Source organism: Salvelinus sp. IW2-2015, unplaced genomic scaffold (genome assembly GCF_002910315.2).
Source record: "Salvelinus sp. IW2-2015 unplaced genomic scaffold, ASM291031v2 Un_scaffold1296, whole genome shotgun sequence".
Taxonomy (NCBI): Eukaryota; Metazoa; Chordata; class Actinopteri; order Salmoniformes; family Salmonidae; genus Salvelinus; species Salvelinus sp. IW2-2015.
In genome coordinates, this window is record NW_019942824.1 from 43,466 (window position 1) to 69,957 (window position 26,492).

Genomic DNA, 26,492 nt, shown 5'->3' on the forward strand with positions numbered 1-26,492 from the left:
CCTATGGGCCCTGGTCAAAGTAGTGCACTACACCTATGGACCCTGGTCAAAAGTAGTGACTAATCCTATGGCGCCTGGTCAAAAGTAGTGCCTAAACCCTATGGGCCCTGCAAAGGTGCACTATCTATGGGTTCAAGAGTAGTGCACTAATCTATGGGCCTGGTCAATAGTGCACTAATCCTATGGGCCCTGGTCAAACGCTAGTGCACTAATCCTATGGCCTGGTCAACAGTAGTGCACTAAATCCTATGGACCTGGTCAAAGCTGCATCATCCTATGCTGGTCAAAGTGTGCACTAACCTATGGCCCCTGGTCAATAGTTGCACTAACTTCTTTGGGCCCTGGTCAAAAGTAGGTGCACTAACTACTAGGGCCCTGGTCAAAAGTAGTGCCACTAACTCTTATGGGCCTGGTTCAAAAGTAGTGCACTAATCCTATGGGCCCTGGTCAAACGTAATGCACTAACCCTATGGGCCCTGGTTAAAAGTAGTGCACTATGTAGGGAATAGGGGACCATTTGGAACAGGACCTTTGTTTTGAGTGTGCTGTTCTTATCTACCATATCAATTTGGTGTTCAATGTTACCTATCATTTCACAACATAACTTATGTCTTAAAAAAATAAAAGATAAAGTCAACATTCATTTTTACACAAAGATTGTTCATTGTATTGTTTTGTTGCAATTTTCACACATTTCCATACTGTAGTAACCTACAGTATGCTCACTTTCAGTTTGACAAACTCCTGACACTGTACGCATATAGTACGATACCACGAGAGGGCGCCACAACACAGTGGCCCTCAAGGGCTCAAATCCCATACAGAACATTCTAATGCTGTGAAAATATGTGATTATGGAAATGTTGGTTATATTTACTGTTTTGGCTATAGGCTAGGCTACTTGCTGTTTCTATCTAGGCTTTTACACATGAAAGAGTATGCTCCCAATCAGTAATGATAAGATGAATTGCAGTAGTGCCATAAATCAGTTGGACGGTTCAGTCAAGATGAAGATAAATATTATAGGCGACAGTCCATGCGTCATAGGTTACACCTGTATCTTACATGTTATTAAATAAGTACTTAATGAGATGTAGGGTTTATGTGGTGTGGCTGAACGTTCAACTGATGTTGGCTCACTTTTCCAATACGGGTCTCATTCGGACGTCACYCAGTGAAGAGGAACAGATCGCTCTCTGTCTCGCTCCGCCCTCTGTCTGCCTGCCCAACAGGAAGACACTCTCCGGTTACTTCTTTCAGCAATGAATATGCATAGGCTACTACTGATTGCCTGTGCCTGAAACGCAAAGAAATTAGAGAAGAGGGACGGAGGATATGAAAAGTTATTTACCCTGACGTCAATCTGTAAACAAAATGGCGAGTCAMGGGCGGATAAACTAGCTTTAGGTAGCATATACTTAGCGACAGTGTGCACAAACAAAACTGTATTCGTGACGTTTCAAGACTGAGAAGAACGTTCATATTTGACAGCGGTAACAAATCAACTTGAGTTGCCTGAAATTAGTGGAGTTAACTTTTTGGGGAAATGATTGCGCATGGAGGAACAATGTAGCCTATCCACTGGAAAGTAATGAAGAGTTGTGGTTGCGGTTACAACGTTGCTTTTCATTCGGACTGCACTGCAACTTCTGCCGTCGCCCTGGACATTACAAATAAAGAAGCTTTTGCCAGCGARCTACTGTAGCTACTCGGTGGATATTTCCCCAGAACTGTAACATGACAGTCTARCGATACTAATAGATTATCTACGGATAAATGGCTTGTTGGATACATTTTAAGGATGTTATCCATGGAGGTGGGGATACACTCTTACCTTCAGGTACCACTACTCATCTAATGCCCTTCGCAGATGAGTGATAACCATTTATGGAAACTGCTCTGTGTAAAACAGCTATATCAAGTGAGCACTACTCGGAGGATATTTAGTTTATACCATATTTAAACTCTCAAATATTATTCAATCATGGCCGTTAGGTCTAGAAGACCGTGGATGGGCGTAATTGTAGGGGTCTTTCTTGGATTTACAGCGGCGTCTTGGCTAATTGTCCCCAGGGTAGTGGAAATCAGTGGGAAAAGAAAGAAGTCGTCGATCTGCTCATACTACAGTAATGCTGCTGGCATCGGTAAAGTGGCCGAAATCATTGGAAGCACCGCAAGTAATGCGTTACGCAAAGACCCGGAGAATAACCTGTCCAGCCAAGAGGGCAGTGAAGAGGAGGAAGAGAGCGTTTACAAGACTGGTAACGGTAGTGGGGATGGCGGAGGACCTATTTCCAAACCTAGGCATTTTCTCTATGTCGGTGTCATGACAGCCAAAAAGTACCTTGATTCCCGCGCTGTGGCTGCACACAGGACGTGGACCAGTTCCATCCCCGGGAAGGTTGAGTTCTTCTCCAGCGAAGGCTCTGAAACAGTCCCACTGCCCATTCCCGTCCCCGTGGTGTCGTTGACAGGTGTAGATGATTCATACCCGCCACAGAAGAAGTCATTTATGATGTTGAAGTACATGCACGACCATTACCTGGATAAATACGAGTGGTTCATGAGGGCAGATGATGATGTCTACATTCGAGGTGAATTCCCTTCATGAAATAGTTTGTCTTTCTCTTTTAAAATGTCTAGGGTAGGCTACATACATTCTTGGTAGTCTTTGAAGTTCATTGACAGTTATCTGTTTGACTCCTATTCCAACTAGACAGTAGCAAGTTAGCAACAGCTGGCGAAATCAACATTCATATGTCAACTATTCCAAACATTTTTCAAGAGCACTAGAACAGCTTCCCTCRAGGCATTGAGATACATTTTTGTATGAGTATCCTCTCCGTATTGGGTATTGCTACTGTACAATGTTGCACTCGTGAAGCGTCATTGTTGGAGAGTCTTGGTTCCAGAAAGCCAAACCCACTGGGCACAGACGGCAGTTCATAATCTAGTTTGAGTTGTCAACTAACGTGAATTCAACGTGAAATCAACAACAAAAATGTCACCATGTCATTGTATTTAGGTTAATAAAATAAAATACGAAAGTTATGTTGATGACTTTATTCAATGTATTTTCCACGTTGATTCAACATCGTCACATTGGATGTTTTGGTTGAAATTACGTGGATACAACGTTGATTCAACCCGTTTTTGCCCAGTGCGATGCCAGTTCAATAACCCCCCACCCACAACCTCTGTAGCAACATATCTACAACATTCTACTTCATACGAATTTCACACATTAAGCATATTAGTTATTGGTTTGTGGATTTAACCCAAACCGGCAGCGCGCGTGCGCCATCGTGCGCTATCGTGCATAAATGTATTTTACCCCCCCACACCAAACGCGATCACGACACGCAGGTTAAAATATCAAAACAAACTCTGAACCAATGACATTAATTTGGGGACAGGTCGAAAAACATTAAACATGTATGGCAATTTAGCTAGCTAGCTTGCACTTGCTAGCTAACGTTAATTTATCCTATTTAGCTAGCTTGCTGTTGCTAGCTAATTTGTCCTGGGATATAAACATTGAGTTGTTATTTTACCTGAAATGCACAAGGACCTCTACTCCGACAATTAATCCACACATTAAACGTCCAACCAAATCGTTTCTAGTCATCTCTCCTCCTTCCAGGCTTTTTCATCTTTGAATTTATATGGTGATCCATCTAAACTTTCATTGTATTACCATGACAACCGGCAACAAAGTTCGTCTTTCAATCACCCACGTGGGTATAACCAATGYGGAAATGGCACGTGGGTACCTGCTTCTATAAACCAATGAGGAGATGACTTTCAGCYCGATCTGCGTCAGAAATAGGAACAACTTCTATTTTAGCCCTTGGCTTCGCAGACGCTCGTTGGCGCAATAATTGAATAACATGGATTTCTAAATTTATTTTGCAACGCTCGCGCACGTGACGTGTCCGGTCTGGTRAACATTGAAAATAGACTGGATTTGAAAAAAGTAATCAACCAATACTGTTTTCATCTAATTTCAACCAGCATTGTAAATATTGAAATGAGGGCTTAACTTCAACTTAAATACATTTACTTAACCTGATACATTGACTTAACCTGACTAACAGGTTGCTACATCAATCTGATTTCAACATAATCATCAGAGCTATGTATACGTTGAAGGTTTTGAGATTCACACATTCATTACCTGAAACAATGATTGATTCACGTCCAAGATCATTGACGTTTTGAGATTCACACGATCACTACCTGAAAACAATGATTGAGCGCAGTTACATAGTCAGGTTAATATAATAGTTTGTTTAAAACATTTGCATGCTTTGTAAGAATAACGATTTCCCTAATAATCCTGTTTACATGCTACCGCAATGACCATTTTATTTTTGCAAAGACTATTTGATTCTGAGTTTGGACATATACATTTTCTATTTGAAAACTGTTTATAAGATGCATATTTTCAGTTTTTTCAAACTCATTCCACTCATAAGAGGGATGCTGGCGCTACCCGGTGCTGGCACATGCGCTGATCAAATACACTGCTGGAACGCCGATTAAACTGTTTACACGTCCTAATAGTTTGAAAGATTGCTCAGAAAACCAGGTGTTTTAATAATCAGCGTATGCTTACTTCGATTATGACCTAACGCCGATTAAGATAAGCAGAGTAAGGTGTGTACATGACTAATGCCATACTCGGCCTTCTGCTATAATCAGTTTAATATCGAATTATTAGTGTGCACGTAAACGTACTCAATGATAATGGATATGAATCAGTCATTGTTTTCAGGTAATGATTGTGTGAATCTCAAAAACTCAATGATCATGCCAGGTCYCAGTTGTATATGAGAGCTTGTTCTCAACTGGCCTACCTGGTTAAATAAAGGTGAAATAATAATACAAAAATGGACGTGAATCAATCATTATTTTCAGGTAATGACTGTGTGAATCTCAAGACCTCAATGATCATGGATGTSYATCATTGAGTATGTTTACATAKACACTAATCATTTMWTATTAAACTGTTTATGGCACAAGGCAGATTATGCAATAGTCATGTGAATACCTTACTCTGCTTATCGTAATCGGCATGAGGTCATAATCGGAGTAAGCATACGCTGATTAAAACACCTGGTTTTCTGAGAAATCTTTCAAATTATTAGGACATGTAAACAGTTTAATTGGCATTCCAGTGTTTTAATCAGGGGGTACCCCAAAATATGCAATTTATAAATAGTTTTCACATACAAACTTTATATGTTCGAAATCAGAATTAAATAGTCTTCGCAAAAATAACATGGTCACTGTGGTAGCACGCTTATTTTGATTGYRGATTTTCAGTAGCCTGATTTCAGATGTCTATGTACACAGGATTATTAGGGAAATCGTTCTTGCATAGCATGTAAACATTTTAAACAAACTATTATATTAACCTGACTATCCACAATAATCACACTATTGTGTGCATGTAACCGTGCTCATTGTAGCCATGTTGAGTGGGKGCCATCCATGATGATGGTGGTGTGGGAGCTCATGCCACTCCACTAGTGTATATTAACTTCCCACTGGGCACACCACCGGTTGAATCAACGTTATTTCCATGTCCTTTCAACGAAATGATGTTGAACCAACTTGGAATAGATGTTGAGATGATGTCTGTGGCCAGTMGGTTTTGTGTCGAAACAATGAAGAGGAAGAATGCTGTTTGCTGTAGAGTGTGGGTTGATAGTAAGGGCAGAGAGATGAAGCCATGTCATGTTGTGTATTTGTAAGTGGGTTATGCAATAGCTTAATGGATGGTGGTAATGTACCATCATAACAAACAAAAGTGAACTTCTAAAGGCTTGCAGGTAAGTATATTAGCCTGCCTACTGGTATTACTGCTTCTTATTAGCCTGCCCTATACCTTTTACTAGCTTTATATTAGCCTGCCTACCTACTACTAGCTTTATATTAGCCTGCCTACTACCTACTACTAGCTTTATATTAGCCTGCCTACTACCTTTTACTAGCTTTATATTAGCCTGCCTACTGGCTACTACTAGCTTTATATTAGCCTGCTACTACCTACTACTAGCTTTATATTAGCCTGCCTACTACCTACTACTAGCTTTAATTAGCCTGCCTACTACCTTTTACTAGCTTTATATTAGCCTTCCTACTGCCTAGTACTAGCTTTATATTAGCCTGCCTACTGGCTACTACTAGCTTTATATTAGCCTGCTACTGGCTACTACAGCTTTATATTAGCCTGCCTACTATCTACTACTAGCTTTATATTAGCCTTCCTACTGGCTACTGCTAGCTTTATATTAGCCTGCCTACTACTGTACCTATTACTAGCTTCCTACTGCCTAGATATTTTCTTTGAAACTCATTGTATCTCACACAATGCCTCTCTCCCATCCACACAGGCGAAAAGCTTGAGTCATTCCTGCGCTCTCTGAATAGCAGCCAGCCCTGTACCTTGGTCAGACGGGCCTGGGTACAGCCGAGGAGCTGGGAAAGCTGGCCCTGGAGCCCGGGGAGAACTTCTGCATGGGGGGCCCGGGCATGATCTTCAGCAGAGAGGTGCTGAGGAGGATGGTGCCCCACATCGGGACCTGTCTCAGGGAGATGTACACCACCCACGAGGATGTGGAAGTGGGCCGCTGCGTACGCCGCTTCGGGGTACCCAGTGCGTCTGGTCCTACGAGGTAAGAGACAATTTGATGTTTTGTCTGGTGAAGGGAGGGAGGCCTGGTGTTTTGTTGTGTTTCAGGAGATGCATTGTACACCTCTCGATGTGATGGGTTTTGTCTTAAGTTTTCAATTGACTGGCTTTTAGTGGCCTAGTGTTTTATGCTATTGCCTTTTACTGGCAAAAGCCTCCAGAGAATTGACTCTTACACAGTCATGGATGGCAGTCTTTCTGAAGGAGACCAGATAATGGGCTTTTGCACAGTCATGGATGGCAGTCTTTCTTAAGGAGACCAGAGAATGAGCTCTTACACGGTCATGGATGCAGTCTTTCTGAAGGACACCATTTGTAAGAAAAGTGTGTGTGTGTGCGTGTCTGTCTGTGTGTGTGTGTGTGTGCGTGTCCTGTCTGTGTGTGTGTGTGCGTGTCTGTCTGTAGTGTGTGTCTGTGTGTGTGTGTGTGTGTGTGTGTGTGTGTGTGTGTGTGTGTGTGTGTGTGTGTGTGTGTGTGTGTGTGCGTGTCTGTCTGTTCTGTGGTGTGCGTGCGTGTCGGTGTGGGTGTGTGTGTGTTGTTTGCGTGCGTGTCTGTGTTGGTGTGCGGTGTGTTCTTCTTGTGTGTTGTTTCCTGTGTGTGTGTGTGCGTGTCTGTCTGTGTGTGTGTGCGTGTCTGTCTGTGTGTGTATGCATGTGAGCGCACATACATGTTTTTGTATGCCCGGGGTGTGTTTCCTTTGGCAACCACCTTGGGCTGAGTCATCATGTGTCAGTGGTCGTCAGAATATCCTTTCTTTTCCCAGGAATTGGGACTCTCTCTAATGGCAAATCCATTCCCTCCAAATATGTTATCTCCTGTGGGGCTGAGCAGAAAGAGTTGGCCTCATGACAAATGGATGTAGTGAGAGATCGGTCTGCTCTCGATTGCTAAGTGGTGAAATAGTGTACTCTACATGCCACCGCTGTTGAAGACGATGTGTCATTTTTTACAGTGAATCGGCCAATATATATTTATTATAGTGTTATTTGATAGATTATCTTGACATATGTTTTAGTTGACGGTGTTATGCTAACAAACTACATTTCAGCGTAAAGGGGTCATTTTTCCTGTGTAGTGCATTCCACGTTAAGAATTTGTACACATTTTCTTGATTTGMAGAAAATTGACCTGAAGCGTAATTTATACTTTAGACTCCGGAGCCAATAGCGGCTACACTTGCTACTACCTTCACTTGTAGGTACTACAGTGCCGTCAGAAAGTATTCACACCCCTTGAAGTTTTCCACATTTTGTTGTGTTACGTGGATGAGCCGCTGCACACAAGCCTAAGATCACCATACGCAATGCCAAGCGTCGGCTGGACTGGTGTAAGGCTAGTGTAGCAGGTTTCATTTACTACAATCGGAGAGCATCACTTGCAGCTCACGCTATGCAAAAATGACACATCATGTAGGTCTGTGATGTGACCTGCTCTAAACACATTACCTCCTGGTCAAAGTCATTTCTGTTGCCATTTGTGGTTGTCACCAATTTCACCAGCGCCATAGATGAGATTGGAAATAAATGGATGGCTGCAGGCTGTGAAGCTTGTTGAATGGATTAACTATAAAATGCCACATATTCTGAGAGTGAATGGTTTACTGAAATAGTTCATCAAGATTAAATTGGATTTGCAGGAGACTGAAGTATATTCCTTTATGCACAAAGTCTTTTCACGCAGAAAAATCACTGTCTTTTTTCACAKGGAACATCACTGTCTTGTCACACAGAATTACTAATAGATTTCAAACTCTCCACTTTAGGTACTTTTATCATGAATTGAAAGCATTAATATTGAACTACTACAGTGCCGTCAGAAAGTATTCACACCCCTTGAAGTTTTCCACATTTTGTTGTGTTACGTGGATGAGCAGCTGCACACAAGCCTAAGATCACCATGCGAAATGCCAAGCGTCGGCTGGACTGGTGTAAAGCTCACCGCTATTGGAGCAGTGGAAACGCGTTCCCTGGAGGGATGAATCACGCTTCACCATCTGGCCGTCTGACGGAAGAATCTGGGTTTGCAGAGTGCAAGGAGAACGCCAGGAGTGCCAGGACAACTGTAAAGTTTGGTGGAGGTCTGGGACTGTTTTTCATGGTTTGGGCTAGGCCCCGTGAAGGGAAATCTTAATTCTGTGGTTCCAACTTTGTGGCAACAGTTMGGGAAGGCCCTTTCCTGTTTCAGCATGATAATGCCCCCGTGTACAAAGCGAGGTCCATACAGAAATGATTTGTCGAGATTGATGTGAAATAACTTGGCTGGCCTGCACAAAGCCCTGACCTCAACCCCATCAAACACTTTTGGGATGAATCGCCTAATCGCCCAACATCAGTGCCCGACCTCACTTGTGGCTGAATGGAAGCAAGTCCCCACAGCAATGTTCCAACATCTAGTGGAAAGCCTTCCCAGAAGAGTGGAGGCTGTTATAACAGGAAAGAGGGGAACCAACTCCATATTAATGCCCATGGTTTTGGAATGAGATGTTCGACGAGCAGGTGTCCACATACTTTTGGTAATGTAGTGTATCTGTAACGTCCCTCAGTCGAGCACTGAATTTCAAACACAGATTCAACCACAAAGAACAGGGAGGTTTTCCAATGCCTCACATAGAAGGGTACCTATTGGTAGATGGGTAGAAATAGAAAAATCAAACATTGAATTTCCCTTTGAGCGTGGTGAAGTTATTAATTACACGTTGGCTGGTGTATCAATACATCCAGTTACTACAAAGATACAGGTGTCCTTCCTACCTCAGTTGACGAAGAGCAAATAAACCGCTCAGGGATTTCACCATGAGGCCAATGGTGACTTTAAAACAGTTACAGAGTTTAATGGCTGTGATAGGAGAAAACTGAGGAGGGATCAACAACATTGTAGTTACTCCACAATACTAACCGAAATGACAGAGTGAAAAGAAGGAAGCCTGTACAGAATAAAAACATTTCAAAACATGCATCCTGTTTGCAATAAGGCACTAAAAAGTAAAAGTGCAAAACATGTCCTGAATGCAAAGTGTTATGTTTGGGTGCTGCAAATCCAACACAACACATCGGTGAGTACCAATCTTCTTATTTTCAAGCATGGTGGTGGCTGCATCATGTTATGAGTATGCTTGTCAATCAGCAAGGACTAGGGAGGTTTTTGAGATAAAAAGAAACAGAACAGAGCTAAGCACAGGCAAAATCCTAGAGGAAAACCTGGTTCAGTCTACTTTCCAACAGACACAAATTCACCATTCAGCAGGACAATAACCCGAAAAAACAAGGCCAAATATACACTGGAATTACTTACGAAGACGACCTTGAATATTCCTGGGTGGCCTTGTTACAGTTTTGACTTAAATCGTCTTGAAAATCTATAGCAAGACTTGAAAATGGTTGTCTGGCYATGATCAACAACCAACTTGACAGAGCTTGAAGAATTTTAAGAATATTGTACAAAATATTGTACAATCCAGGTTGGCAAAGCTRATAGAGASTTACTCAGAAATACTCACAGCTGTAATTGCTGTCGATGGTGATTCTAATATATATTGACTCATGGGTGTGAATWGTTATGTAAATGATATATTTCTGTATTAAATGTTGCTAACATTTCTAAAAACATGTTTTCACTTTTTCATTATGAGTTATTGTGTGTAGATGGGTGAGATTTTTAATTTAAATMMAATACATTTTGATTTCAGGCTGTAACACAACAAAATGTGGAATAAGTCAAAGGTTATGAATTCTTTCTGAAGGCKCTGTATATGGATAGTATGTCTTTGAATACAATTCAAGGCTTGTGTTTCAGCCTTCTCTCCCAAGTCCTGTTATGCCATGGGGGTTAACTGTGAGTACATGCCTCACGGTTGTTGTCAATCCAAATCAGATCCTTAACACGAGCTAAACAGAACAGCCCATTGTTAATACAGTACCTGCAATCAGGGGTATGAACCAACATTCTATTTTCTTTTTGAATAGAACCATCATTTATTTTGTTCCATTCTACTGCTAAATAAAGTTCCGAACTGGTTCGAACTCCAAAAAAGTACTGGTTTACAGTGYKAAGAAAAAGTATGTGAYCTCTTTGGAATTACCTGGATTTCTGCATAAATTGGTCATAAKATTTGATCTGATCTTCYTCTAAGTCACAACAATAGACAAACACAGTSTGCTTAAACTAATAACACACAAATWATTATACATTTTCATGTCTTTATTGAACACACCATGTAAACATTCACAGTGCAGGGTGGAAAAAGTATATGAACCCTTGGATTTAATAACTGGTTGACCCTCCTTTGGCAGCAATAACCTKAACCAAACGTTTTCTGTAGTTGCGGATCAGACCAGCACAAAAGTCAGGAGGAATTTTGGACCATTCCTCTTTACAAAACTGTTTCAGRTCAGCAATATTCTTGGGATGTRTGGTGTGAACCYCTCTCTTGAGGTKATGCCACAGCATCTCAATCGGGTTGAGATCAGGACTCTGACTGAACCACTCCAAAAGGTGTATTTTCTTCTGTTGAAGCATTTCTGTTGTTGATTTACTTCTGTGCTTTGGGTCGTTGTCCTGTTGCATCACCCAACTTCTGTTGAGCTTCAATTGGTGGACAGATAGCCTAACATTCTCCTGCAAAATGTCTTGATAAACTTGGGAATTCATTTTTCTGTCGATGATAGCAAGCTGTCCAGGCCCTGAGGCAGCAAAGCAGCCCCAAACCATGATGCTCCCTCCACCATACTTTACAGTTGGGATTAGGTTTTGATGTTTATGTGRTGTGCTGTGCCTTTTTTCAACTTTAGTTTAATCTGTCCACAGAATATTTTGCCAGAAGCGCTGTGGAACATCCAGGTGCTCTTTTGCTAACTTCAGAAGTGCAGCATTGTTTTTTTTGGACATCAGTGTCTTCTTCTGTGGTGTCCTCCCATGAACACCWTTCTTGTTTAGTGTTTTACGTATCGTAGACTCGTCAACAGAGATGTTAGCATGTTCCAGAGATTTCCTGTAAGTCTTTAGCTGACACTCTAGGATTCTTCTTAACCTCATTGAGCATTCTGCGCTGTGCTCTTGCAGGCATCTTTACAGGACAGCCACTCCTAGGGAAAGTAGCAACAGGTCTGAACTTTCTCCATTTATAGACAATTTGTCGTACCGTGGACTGATGAACATCGAGGCTTTTAGAGATACTTTTGTAACCCTTTCCGGCTTRATGCAAGTCAACAATTCTTAATCTTAGGTCTTCTGAGATCTCTTTTCGAGGCATGGTTCACATCAGGCAATGCTTCTTGTGAATAGCAAACTCAAATTTTGTGAGTGTTTTTTTATAGGGAAAGGCAGCTCTAACCAACATCTCCATTCTCGTCTCGTTGATTGGACTCCAGGTTAGCTGAATCCTGACTCCAATTATCTTTTGGAAAAGTCATTAGCCTAGGGGTTCACATACTTTTTCCAACCTACACTGTGAATGTTTAAATTATGTATTCAATATAGACACGAAAAATACAATAATTTGTGTGTTATTAGTTTAAGCAGCTTGCTATGGAGCAGGCAAGCTATAGTTCAGCTAGTTGTTTACATGCTTGATGGAAAGACAGGCGCAAGATGCAACTGAAACTTTTCAGGTGGGGAGAGAGTGAGAGAGGGTGGAGGAGCGTTGGGCATCTTGTGATGACATGTATTATCTGAATTAGGCTCACAGAATTATATCTAGAGAGGTACGGCTTCTATYGAGGAACTTTGAATGTCTTTGAACTTCAGAGTTGACTTAACGTTGGACCAGAGACGCTAGTTAGTTAACAAGCTTGTGTGTGCAGAGCAGCACCASAATTAAAAACACATTTMACCTTTTTGTAYTTCATAAATCCAARGAGAAATGTGAAAGCTATAYTATCCCAAACTTGTATTGAAAAAGTGAATCCATTATTTTCTAATTAAAAGTCTTCTATCTTCTGAATCTCGCCAGTGTAACATCAGTAGGCTACAGCTATGCTTTGGATGGGGAGGGGCAGGTAGCCGACAAACACACACATACACACACACTAGCCTTGACTTCACACACATACACACACACATACACACACACATTTTCAGCTGTCAGGCAGACGCTGGAATAAGTTTCTGATTGACAGAGGGAGGGCTTTGCATATGCGCTTTGTTGCGTTTTTTGCGTGACTGATTCTGTTCTGGAACCGAATACGGTGCATTTGGAAAGTATTCAGACCCTCTGACTTTTTCCACTTTTTTTTATGTTACAGCCTTATTCTAAAATGTATTAATATTTTTTTTTCTCATCAATCTACACACAATACCTCATAATGACAAAGCAAAAACAGGTTTTTAGATTTTCTTGCAAATGTATAATAAAAAAAAAGCAGAAATATCACATTTACATAAGTATTCAGGAGGCCACTGTGTTCTTGGGGACCTTCAATGCTGCAGAAACCTTTTGGTACCCTTCCCCAGATCTGTGCCTCGACACAATCCTGTCTCGGAGCTCTACGGACAATTCCTTTGACCTCATGGCTTMGTTTTTGCTCTGACATGCACCTTATATAGACAGGTTGTGCCTTTCCAAAACATGTCCAATCAAATGAATTTACCACAGGTGGACTCCAATCAAGTTGTAGAAAKATCTCAAGGATGATCAATGYAAACATTATGCACTTGAGCTCAATTTCGAGTGTCATAGCAAAGGGTCTGAATACTTATGTAAATAAGMTTTTTCTGTCWATTTTTTATAAACATTTCTTAACCTGTTTTCACTTTGTCATTATGGGGTACTGTGTGTAGATTGCTGAGAAAAAACAACATTTTGAATCATTTTTAGAATTGATGTAACGTAACAAAATGTGGAAAAAGTCAAGGGGTCTGAATACTTTCCGAAGGCACTGTAGATCACTTTTGTTCCCGGTTCTGATTTTGTTCCATGAAAAATGTCAATCTTTTACGTTTTTGGTTCTGTMCCCTGAACCGGTTCCAACCCCTTCCTGCAATGCTGTTGCTGTATCTCATTGCATTTTTTATTTGATTATACACTGGTAATGTAATTTCATTCCACTCTGATGCTCTGCTTGCAGAACGATCTGATAGCTTAGAATTGCAGCTTCCAGGAAGTGTGAGTTACATGACTTCATAGGTCAGGTGCAGTGGAGGATGCTGAGGGGAGAACGGCTCATAATAATTGCTGGAACGTAAAGTAATGGAATCGCATCGAACCATGTGATGTATTTGATACCATTCCATTGATTCAGCTCCAGCAATTACCACGAGCCCGTCCTCACCAATTAAGGTGCCACCAACCTCCRGTGGTCAGGAGAAAAACAGTAGGTCAGCCCAGGCAACCACATGATGAACCAGGCTTATTCAATTAACTAGGGTGCCATGTTTAGGACCTAGCCAGTGGAATAGTAATATAGACCGCTGACATGGTTCTTTATTCYACATGACATGTCTATTATCTTGATGTTTTGTAACATTTGTAATTATTATGGATCTCCATTACTCTTCCTGGGGTCTGACAAAATGTTTAAAACYTTACAATACATTCATTACAGAATTCACAACACACTAACTCCACTACCACATATCTACATGAAAAAGACCCTGAATAAACGCTGAATCTCCCCCTAGAGAGGCTTTGCTTAGCACKTCATACTTTAATCGCAAAATATCCTGCAAGATGACATTTTCCCTCGCCATAGCGAATTCATAAGCTCTGTGTCAAACACTATGACTYCTCTGCTACTATTTTCTTCCTTGCGCTGCAGTTAGGATATCTCAGTCTCCCTCAGTGTGTGTCCCGCTGAACTCATGAGTTATGAGTCTGAATGTGCTCATTTCAAGCCTTTCCTGTTTTTGTTGTTTTTCGCCAACCCCATTGAGTAGGTGGGCCTCTAAGCATAACATGCTAATGTATCCATCCAACACACGAGAAGGAGTGAGAGAGACACAGGTTAGTTGCATAGGGTGATGGTTTCCTTACACAGGTTAGTTACATAGGGTGATGGTTTCCTTACACAGGTTAGTTACATAGGGTGATGGTTTCCTTACACAGGTTAGTTGCACAACAGGGTGAATGGTTTCATTCCACAGGTTAGTTACATAGGGTGATGGTTTCTTACACAGGTTAAGTTACATAGGGGTGATGGTTTCCTTAACACGGTTAGTTCATAGGGGATGGTTTCCTTACACACAGGTTAGTTGCATAGGGTGATGGTTTTCCTTACACAGGTTAGTTCATAGGGTGGATGGTTTCCTTACACAGGTTAGTTACATAGGGTGATGGTTTCCTTACACAGGTTAGTTACATAGGGTGATGGTTTCCATTACACAGGGTTAGTTACATAGGGTGATGGTTTCCTTACACAGGTTAGTTACATAGGGTGATTGGTTTTCTTGACTCAATGAAACGCTAGCCAGTAGTGCTGCAGTGATTAACTGAAATGTTGGTAATTTCCCGGGTTTTAAACAACTAATGGGTTCAATTATTTGAATTCCATTTCGTAATTTTCGTAAGCCATGTATAAAAGCTAGAAGCGTCTTATATGYTGAGCTACCTTGTGGCTATGACAGGCAAGCCCCATACTATTGTGGAGGACTTAATTCTTCCTGCTGCCGGGATATGGCTGYGACAATGCTGGGGGAAAGGCTATACAGKCAATGRCTTCATRAAACATCACTGTTTCACGACGCATCAGTGATATGGCAGGATATGTTTTGAAACAGTTACTGCTTCGCATACAAGCCAGTGAATTACATGCATTACAGCTGTTTGAGTAAACAGATGTGGCGGGCCTGGCACAGCTCCTGGTATATGTCAGTTACATTTATGGGGGATCAATTAAGGAAGACATCCTCTTCTGCAAACCACTGGTAACCAGGACAACATGAGAGGATATTTTTAAAGTACTGGATAGCTTTGTGACATCAAATGGACTTTGGTGGTCAAGATGTGTTGGATTCTGTACTGATGGCACCAAAGCCATGACAGGGAGACATAGTGGAGTGGTAACGCGCGTGCAAACACTCCCSACGCCACTTGGGTACACTGCAGCATCCACCAAGAGGCTCTTGCTGTCAAGGGAATGCCTGACAGCATGAAAGACATTTTGGACCCTACAGTGAAAATGGTTAACTTTGTTAAAGCCAGGCCCTTGAACTCTCTTGTATTGTCTGCATTATGCAATGATATGGGCAGCGACCATGTAACGCTTTTACAACATACAGAAAGAAGTACGCTGGTTATCAAGAGGCAAAGTATTGACATGTTTTTTAAATTGAGAGATGAGCTGAAAGTTTGTCTGACTGCTTTGCATGATGACGAGTTTCTCACACGACTGGCCTATCTGGGAGATGTTTTCTCTCACATGACTGGCCTATCTGGGAGATTTTTTCTCTCGCCTGAATGATCTGTATATAGGGTTACAGGGACTCTCCGCAACTACAGTTGTGGCCAAAAGTTTTGAGAATGACACAAATATAAATTTTCGCAACGTTTGCTGCTTCAGTGTCTTTAGATATTTTTGTCAGATGTTACTATGGAATACTGAAGTATAATTACAAGCATTTCATAAGGCTTTTATTGACAATTACATGAAGTTGATGCAAAGAGTCAATATTTGCAGTGTTGACCCTTCTTTTTCCAAGACCTCTGCAATCCACCCTGGATGCTGTCAATAACCTGGGACACCAATCCCTGAACTGTATGGCAGGCACAATTCTTGCCTAATCAACTGCTTGGAGTTTGTCAGACGATTTGGTGGGTGTTTTGTTTGTCCCCACCACTTTGGAGGATGACCAAAGTTATCTCAATGGATTCAATCTGGGTTTTCACTAGCCGATGGACCACAAAGTAATCGATGTTTTGTTCCCCCGAGCCACTTTTAGTCTATCGCTTTTGACCTCAACTGTATGGCGAATGGTGAGCTCTCAGTGCATCAGTGAGGCATGTGTTTGTCACTCAAAAGCTGTTCGCTGGAGTGGTGTGGAGATGTTTACTCTCTGAGGATGTGTAGCCATTTTATTCAGGCTGTGTTCTTAGGCAAAATTGTGAGTGAGCCACTCCTTGGCTGAGAAGCAACCCCACACTGAATGCGTCTCAGGATGTCTTTACTGTTGGCATGACACAGGACTATTGGTAGCACTCACCTTGTCTTCTCCGGACAAGCTTTTTTCCGGATGCCCCAAACATCGGAAAGGGATTCATCAGAGAAAATGACTTTACCCAGTCCTCTCAGACAGTCCAATCCCTGTACCCTTTTGCAGATATTCAGAGTGTGTCCCTGATGTTTTTCCTGGAAGAAGTGCTGCTTCTGTTGCTGCCCTTTCTGACACCAGGCCATCCTCCAAAAGCTTATGGCATACTGGCAACTATCCTTGCCTGTGAAGCCCTTTTTGTGCAACAATGATGACGCTACATGTTTCCTTCCATAGGTAACCATGATTTGACAGAGGAGAACAATGATTCAGCCCAGCCCACCTCCTTTTGAAGCTTCCAGTCTGTCATTCGAAATCAATCAGCATGACAGAGTGATCTCCAGCCTTGTCCTCGTCAACACTATCACACTGTGTTAACAGAGAGAATCACTGACATGATGTCAGCTGGTCCTTTGTGGCAGGGCTGAAATGCAGTGGATTTTTGTGGGGGAATTTCATTTAGTCATTTGCATGGCAAGAGGGACTTTGCAATTCATTTAGTCGAATTCACTTGCGATCCTCATAACATTCGTGTGTATATGCAAATTGCATCATACAAACGTGGCAGCAGACTTTGTAAAAATTAATATTGTGTCGCTTCTTAACTTTTGGCTCGCATATATTTCAATGTGTTGCGAAATTTGAGGCTTGTAGTAAGAATTTGGAGCTCTTTTCTGTCTGCATTAACAAGCGACAAACACAAAGGTCTTTCCATACTTGTATATGATATTTATGGTTGCAAATGAACCAAGCTATGGACAAATGGCAATGTGATATAACGAAGCACCTGCAGTGAGGCTGGCGTAGGCTGGTGCGCAATTATTCGCAGAGGTACTTTCCCGAAACGGACGACACAAACAACTGGAGTCGTTATCCATTCATGCCCTGCCTCCAGTCTACTTACCGATATCTGACAAGAGAGTCTCATTGAAATTGCAACAAGCGGTTCTGTAAATTTTTATTTAAAGCAGAAGCCACTGCCTGATTTCTGGATAGGGTTGCGCTCAGAGTTTCTTGCCTTGGCAAATCGTGCTGCTTTAAGACAACGTGATGCCCTTTGCAACCACACACTATGTGAGAGTGGATTGTCGGCCCTCACTAGCACGAAAACAAAATCAGGCACAGACTGTGTGTGGGAAATGATTTAAGACTGAGACTCTCTCCAATACAACCCAACATTGCAGAGTTATGTGCATCCTGTTCAGCACACCCTTTTCATTACCTGTGGGAGTTTTACTATTTTTGATGAAAAATACAGTTTATATGTAAGAGATGGCTAAATAAGAGCAACATCATATTATTATTTATTATTTATTATTTGTGCCCTGGCCTAGTAAGAGCTCTTGTCACTTCCCACGAGCCGGGTTGTGACCAACTCACAATCATTCTTATGTTTAATAAATGTATTGTATAGGTGTGTGGAGGCTTACAATTATGACAAAAAAACTACATTTGAGAGAGTGCGTGTCCCTGGTGCTAGAGGGGGTACGCAGCTCGAGTTGAATGTTTGAAGGGGTACGGGACTATAAAGTTTGGGAACCACTGATTTAAGTGTGATTGATAGTTTCTATTCAGCAGTCACAAAAGTATGCCAATTACTAAGAAAAACAAAATAGTGATTTTGTCAGACAGCATAGGCAGCAGCTCTAAAGAGATGAGATGATGTTAAATTACTTATCATCATCTCACTTTTTTAACATTTAAAAACAGAAACTGAAAACCATGATTATTTTAAAAAATCCGGATACCCGATCACGAAACTGACTCGCAATGCACCTGGAATCTCTCAGCACCACCACCCAGACGTTTGGCCGGAATGGCTATTCCAAAGGCAAGTTGTACAATGTCAAGTGTGTGGGGGAAATATGTAGCATACTGTCGCTTCCTCTCTGCAACTTAACTTGTGGTCAACCAGAGGCATCCTAATCGTCAAAGCTCCACGTGGAGAGACTGTCACTTTCACTTAATTTCAGAAGTTAAATTATGGATGAGACATCAAGCCATAGGTACATAGTGGGACTGCAAAACATTTTTACTCCTGTAGCTGCATTTGCATGTAAAAAAAACAAAAACAAACATTGAAGACAATTACCGTTGAACTATTTCAAACTTCAACGGGTGACTTTACATCAGCTACATCAGCTACATCAGCTACATCAGCTACATCAGCTACATCAGCGTGGGAACATGCTCATTGTCTGGAAGTCACTTTTGACTCCATCTGTACGAGCAGTCAAAGAACTAGGGTTAGGAGCCTTCAGACTAGTCAAACTTGCTGCTCTTTTACCTCATAAAGTAGATGACGACTGCTGAATAAATTAAGCAATGCCAATGATTTTATAAGTCAGTCTCTGTTAAATTGTTGTTGAGTCAAATGACTTAAGTTCTGTCTCTTTCCACCACTTTCTGATAGACTGAAGGAAAACTTTTGTTCATTTGGTTCACACACAAAAAAAAGTTTTTAGTCCTGGAAAAGAAACTCATTCAGATACCYTTTTTATATATGGTTGCTTTATGTGAATTTGCTTAATCCACCAAAACATAAAATTGCTTTCATGGTTGGGAAAACTTCATCTGCATATTGATTAAAAAGAACACTGTCTGTGTCCCTGAGGCTATGTCAGGGCTTAGCCATCCCCGGATTTGAGAGATGCAGCCCGCTTTTCCACTGGTGGAGTCAATAATCTGCTTGGCTCCGCGGTAAACAGTGTATCTATGTACATCTGCTATGTTTAATTAATTTCATATCCTCTTAGAAGGGGCAAAAAATGTTGTTCTTTCTCTTGTTTTGTTTTTACCTATCTTTCGCTGCTCATTTGTCATAAGTCTTAGCCGTAATTTCTTCAAAGTGTTTTTAAGTCTTGTTAATGGTGTATTTGTTTTTTGAATGCTATTTACAGTATATGTACTAATATGTTGTGCTGTAAATTTCACATTCACTAAAGATGGCAAACAAGAACTCCATAAAGTGGTGTAAAAAGACGTATCTCTCATTCAATCTATTCTCATTGTATTTTCAAGAGTTATCAATGAAGTGATATACACTAGAGGTCGACCGATTTTATGATTTTTCAATACCGATACCGATTATTGGAGTACCAAAAAAAGCCGATACCGATTAATCGGACAATTTTGTAAATTCATTTTTTTATTTGTAATAATGACAATTACAAGAATACTGAATGAACACTTTTATTTTAACTTAATATAATACATAAATAAAATCAATTTAGCCTCAAATAAATAATGAAACATGTTCAAATTGGTTTAAATAATGCAAAAACAAAGTGTTGGAGAAGAAAGTAAAAGTGCAATATTAGTGGCCATGTAAGAAAGCTAACGTTTAAGTTCTTGCTCAGAACATGAAGAACATATGAAAGCTGGTGGTTCCTTTAACATGAGTCTTCAATATTCCCAGGTAAAAGATTTAGGTTGTAGTTATTATAGGACTATTTCTCTCTACCATTTGTATTTCATATACCTTTGACTATTGGATGTTCTTATAGGCACTTTAGTATTGCCAGTGTAACAGTATACCTTCCGTCCCTCTCTTGCCCTACCTGGGCTCGAACCAGGAACACATCGACAACAGCCACCCTCGAAGCATCGTTACCCATTGCTCCACAAAAGCCGCGGCCTTGCAGAGCAAGGGGACAACTACTTTAAGGTCTCAGTTACATCACCGATTGAAACCGCTATTAGGCGCGCACCCCGCTAACTAGCTAGCCATTTCACATCGGTTACACCAGCCTTATCTCGGGAGTTGATATGCTTGAAGTCATAAACAGCTCAATGCTTGAAGCACAGGGAAGAGCTGCTGGCAAACACACGAATGTGTGTTTGAATGAATGCTTACGAGCCTGCTGCTGCCTACACCGCTCAGTCAGACTGCTCTATCAAATATCAAATCATAGACTTAATTATAACATAATAACACACAGAAATACGACCTTATGTCATTAATATTGTCAATCCGGAAACTTCATCGAAAACAAAACGTTTATTCTTTCAGTGAAATACGGAACCGTTCCGTGTTTTATCTAACGGGTGGCATCCATAGGTCTAAGTATTCCTGTTTACGTTGCACAACCTCAATGTTATGTCATAATTACGTAAAATTCTGGCAAATTAGTTCGCAACGAGCCAGGCGCCCAAACTGTTGCATATACCCTGAACTCTGCGTGTAATTAACGCAAGAGAAGTGACACAATTTCCCTAGTTTAATATTTCCTGCTAACCTGGATTTCTGTTAACTAAATATGCAGGTTTAAAAAATATACCTCTGTGTATTGATTTAAGAAGAACATTGATGTTTATGGTTAGGTACTTTCGTGCAACGATTGTGCTTTTTTTCACAAATGCGCTTTTGCTAATCATCCCCCGTTTGGCGAAGTTGGTCTTCACACAGTTCGCAACGAGCCAGGCGGCCCAAACTGCTGCATATAGCCTGACTCTGTTGCACAGAATGCAAGAGAAGTGACACAATTTCCCTAGTTAAAAGAAATTCATGTTAGGCTTACTTACTTACTACTTACTTTATTGTCCCCATGGGGAAATTTTGTTGCAGTGGCATGTACACATTTAAAGTGGCGTTAAATACAAACAAGATTGACAATACAACTTTCAATAACAGTCACGCACCAATAAATAAAATAAAATTTAAAATTTAAAATTTTTAAAAATAAGAAAAGACTAGCCTGCTGACCTTACGGGGTCAATGGGAACATTTGCCGAGCTATTTAAGAGGGATATCACACCTGGCACAAATGATTGTCTCGTTCTATTTTTCCTGCTGAGGGTGCCCTATACCTGCGCCCAGAGGGGAGTAATTCAAAGTCCAGGTCACGGGGGTGACTTGGGTCTAAATGATTTGTGAGCCTTACGGAGGGCCCTGACCTTAAAAATCTCATCCAGGCCTGTCTGTTTGACTCCAAGTACCTTGCTTGCGGTGGTAATAATCCTTCCAGCATGTTTCTCTGACTGACAGTGGCATTGCCAAACCAAAAACAATACAAAAAGTTAAAATACTCTCAATAAAGGATTGTTAAAACAGAATCAATATAGTACAGTCTATATTTAAAAGAACCCAACTTTTTTAGAAAGTACAGTCTCTGTTGGCTCTTTTTGAGATCTGGTCTGTACATTTACTCCACTGAAGCTTACTGTCCAAAAGACACCCAGATATTTATATTCCTCTACAATTTCTATGTTCTGACCTCTGATAGATGTTGGCAGAGGTAGGTGTTGTACGCTTCCTGAAGTCTATGCACATCTCTTTGGTCTTGTTGGTATTGAGGACCAAGTGTGATCCTCACACCACTCTACAAAGTCATCTAGGACCGGGCCATGATGTTCCTCGTCATCATGCAACAGCGTGATCAAGGCAGTGTCATCAGCGAACTTAACGAGGGGTCTGTCAGTATGGGAATAGTACAACTATATAGTGTACAAATGTATAGAAGTGGGACAAAACACATCCCTGAGGAGAGCCTGTATTGATATTGCGTATATCCGACACATGGGACTATTTTGACTCACTGTGAGCGTTGGCTCAGGAAGTCCAACAGCCACAAAACCACCCCCCATCTAAGGAAAAGTCCCGAATGAGTCTCTGTGCCAGAATGTAGGGCTGGATTGTGTTGAAGCAGAAGAAAAGTCAACAAACAGAACCCTGACATGGGATTTGGTACCTTCTAGATGTCTATAGACCATGTTAAGAGGGTAAGAATGGCATCATCAACTCCTCTGCTGGTCTGATAGGCAAACTGAAGTGGGTCGAGGAGCTTCTGGGTGACACTGAGAATATGACTTTTCACAATTTTCTCAAGCATTTCATAACTAAGGATGTCAAAGCGACAGGGCGATAGTCATTCAGCACAGAGGGATTCGATACTTTAGGAATTGGTATAATTATTGATTTTTTCCACAATACTGGAACGTGTTGCTGTTGAGTGAGGATTGGAAAATGTCTGTAAAAACACCCAGCCAGTGTTGTTCAGCACAGTGCTTTAACACATGCCACTTATTTTGTCTGGCCTGGGCTTTGTATGTGTTACATCCCCTGAACAACTTTAGAACATCAGACTGTTGAACAACAACTCTCTCAAACATTTGTAATGATGCTTCCATTTGTTTTTACCTCTGACACAAGTTGTCTGATTCAAATCTGAGAAGAAAACATTCAGATTTCATTAGCCATGTTCTGGCCCTCATATCCCCCAAGGTCAACACTGGTTTTTCCCTGCCTATATGGGGGGCGCTAGCCATGGATTTAATCCCTTGCCAGGCACCTTGCGTTTTCCTGAGGAGAGGGTCCTCTCCACCCTTTGCTTGTATGCCTCCTTGTCCACCAGTAGTTCTGTCTTTTTATCTCACGTTGTACATCTCTTAAAGCCTGTCTATCACCCCAGCATAAACTGCCTTCTTCCTATCAAGTAGTGATTTTAGATGTTTTGATACCCAAGGCTTGTTGTTAGGGAAGATTTTACAGGTCTTAGTAGGCACAACTGACTCAACACAGAAGTTTACATAGTCTGAAATAACCTCTGTGAGTTCATCCAGATCAGAGCTGCTGTCCTCAAATACCTCCCACATTGTACAGTCAAAACACCCCTGGAGACAAGTGATACTGTTGTCATTCCAGATCTGGACAGTTTTAACTGTGGTTTCTCCCTCTCCAGGAGGCGACAGTAAGTTGGCCTGAGGTAGACCACATTGTGGTCTGATGTCCCCAGGAGGTCTGGTGGTGGCAGAGAACGCCTTTGGTATTGTCCCATAGCACAAATCAAGAGTCCTATTTTTCCTAGTGTGACATTTCACATACTGATGGTATGTGCGCGGACTTTGCGCAAGGTACGTTGTTAAAATCCCCTAAAATAAATTTGGTGCGTCGGGGGAGATGGATTCCAGTTTCTGTGACAGATTATAAATAATCTCTGATGCCTTTGTTTATTAGCTTTTGGTTGAATGTACACAACGGTAACAAACAATTGGGGGAACTCACGGGGCAGATAGTAGGTCGCAGTGACACAGAAAGCAGTTCAATGTCGGGGGTACAGAGTCGCTCTCTACCAGGATCGATTTACACCACTGGTCCCTGACAAGCAGGCAGACGCCCCCGCCGTGAAGTTTCCCTGTGACTGTCAGATCGCGGTCCGCTCTGACCAGGGGTGAAGCCGGCCGGCTCCACTTCTCTGTCCGGGACTCTGTCATCCGCCAAGTCTCAGTAAATGCCAGCAAACAGCGCCTCCCGGTATTCGTGTGGAAGCGCAGATTCGCTGACAACTCATCCGCTTTCCCCTCAGTGACTGGGCATTAATCAGCAAGGTGGTGGGTAAGGGAAGTTTGTTCTTAATTTTTTTAAGTCGTTGTCTGATTCCCCCGCGTTTTCCACGTTTGCATTTGGGTTTGTAATCCACTCGCAGACAATCAGGTATTAGATGGCCATTGGGATATCCATCGCGTTCGTATTTGAGTTGCATTGTAGTAAAAACTCCCTGCTGTATTGGATTCCGCTGCCAGCAGCGTTTTCATTATTTAGTCCGTTCGTAGCGGGTATGTACACGATCAACAAGATCAGTCCAACACCCCACCACTGGAAATCCATGGTTGCAGAATGTTTTAAACTAAGTGTACAAATTAAAAACATAACATTAAAAAACATAAGATAACGCCACACCAAACGTCACACAACACTGCAGGTCGCACAGAGCCGCGCCCCAACCCATTACCCAACACCAATATTAGCAAGCAATATTAACTAAATATGCAGGTTTAAAAATATATACTTGTGTATTGATTTTAAGAAAGGCGTTGATGTTTATGGTTAGGTACACATTGGTGCAACGATAGTGCTTTTTTTTGCGAATGCGCTTGTTAAATAACCGTTTGGCGAAGTAGGCTGTGATTCAATGATAAATTAACAGGCACCGCATCGATTATATGCAACGCAGGACAAGCTAGATAAACTATTAATATCATCAACCATGTGTAGTTAACTAGTGATTATGTTAAGATTGATTGTTTTTTATAAGATACGTTTAATGCTAGCTATCACCTTACCGTGGCTCCTTGCTACACTCGCATAGCAGGTAGTCAGCCTGCCACGCAGTCTCCTCGTGGAGTGCAATATAATCGGCCATTCCAAAAATGCTGATTACCGCTTGTTATGAAAACTTGAAATCGGCCCCAATTAATCGGCCATTCCGATTAATCGGTCGACCTCTAATATACACCTGYTTTAGTGCAAGAGTAGTGTTTTCAAAGAGGTGGCCAGAAATAGCTTCTGGTGAAGTACTACAAATGTTTGACTTGTAATACTGCAAAATATGGAGACAGMTGGTCAGAATTCTGAATTCAAAGTCTGTGCCAAATACGTTCTGCTCAAGGAGGGGTATTCCCATCAACGATGCATCAAGAGTCAATAGATCATACAATGGTATGAAAATGTATTATTCCATTATTTAAGGGATATTTGATTTTGGAGTCCGTCCCAAAATATACTTTCTTCAGAAAGTTTCTTACTTTCTAAGTTTTCTCATGAAAACTCTCCCAATCCAAAACCAATAGTTTCAGAATGCTTTGCTGCCATAGACATGTTTCCTCACAAAATAGAGCCATAATTTTTTATCTAAGCTCACAACAAATAACAACTGTGATCCTCCTGAAAAAAACGATTCTCATTCCCTCTGCTCGAAGATATCAATTTCTTTRGTGCCAGCGCTTTCAACATCAATGTCATCTGGCTTTGCAGTATGTAACTCCCTTCTGGCAGCCCATCCAAAGCTGCTGTTAGCTAGTGTTTTGAACACTTAACTCAAGCTGKTTGTCTGCAAATTGAAGCATATATGTCTATCCCAGGTGGCTTTTGGAGATAGAACTGTTTTTTAATCTTCCACTGTTTTCCTGTTAGAATCATCACTGGAGACGGAGGCTGTGAAATATTGTCTCAATCTAAGGTMCTCAGGTATGGAAAATAAAGTTTGTTTTTCCCGCGCTGTATGATCATAGAATTTCCATATGGGCGAAAGAACGTAGGAAAATCCTCACATGTTGAGAGGATTATAAGAGTGTTTAATACATTTTGTCAGTAGATGTTTTATAGCCTCCTCTACTGGAAGGAGTGCTTGTGGGTTAAGGAAAGGGGGAATTGTTTACATGGGTGGGGGGGGGGGGGGGGGGGGTCTTGGTGGAACGACCAATGGGTGGGTTCCCTGTGGGTCCCGCTTTTTGTTTCACATTCATGGGTTTATTAACACTAAAAATAACAATTACATCATTAATAATACATTCTATTTTTTGTTGGAATCGTAAGAATCTTGGAATTTAAAAGGCCTATACTCACCTATTAGTTCAAGAACATTGGAAAAGGCGGCACTCCAAAACTTTCCTTAAAAAAGGAAAAAAGACCACCTCATTTCACCTTTTTATTTTGGCCAGACAGGCTAACACATTTCAGCAGTTATGCCTTCATCAGAGCATGAATAGAGAACCGTTTGTACAAACTGGCTACCATCCCCAAACAAAACTAAAGGTGTGGTCATAATAAGACTAAGAAACTCAAAATCATTATCTTGGGGAAAGGCGAAGACAAGAAGGCAGATTCACTTTCCTT

At 41.3% G+C, this 26,492-nt stretch overlaps 1 protein-coding gene across 1 annotated transcript in view; it reads left to right on the forward strand.

The window, feature by feature from the left end:
- Positions 1-1,292: 1,292 nt before the first annotated feature.
- chsy1 (chondroitin sulfate synthase 1) overlaps positions 1,293-26,492 on the forward strand; it is a 226,399-nt gene continuing 201,199 nt past the window's right edge. Inside the window, 4 exon segments of the mRNA XM_024137752.2 lie at positions 1,293-2,594; positions 6,402-6,446; positions 6,449-6,652; positions 6,655-6,683. Coding sequence (XP_023993520.1) covers positions 1,985-2,594; positions 6,402-6,446; positions 6,449-6,652; positions 6,655-6,683 — 888 coding nt within the window. The 5' untranslated portion in view covers positions 1,293-1,984.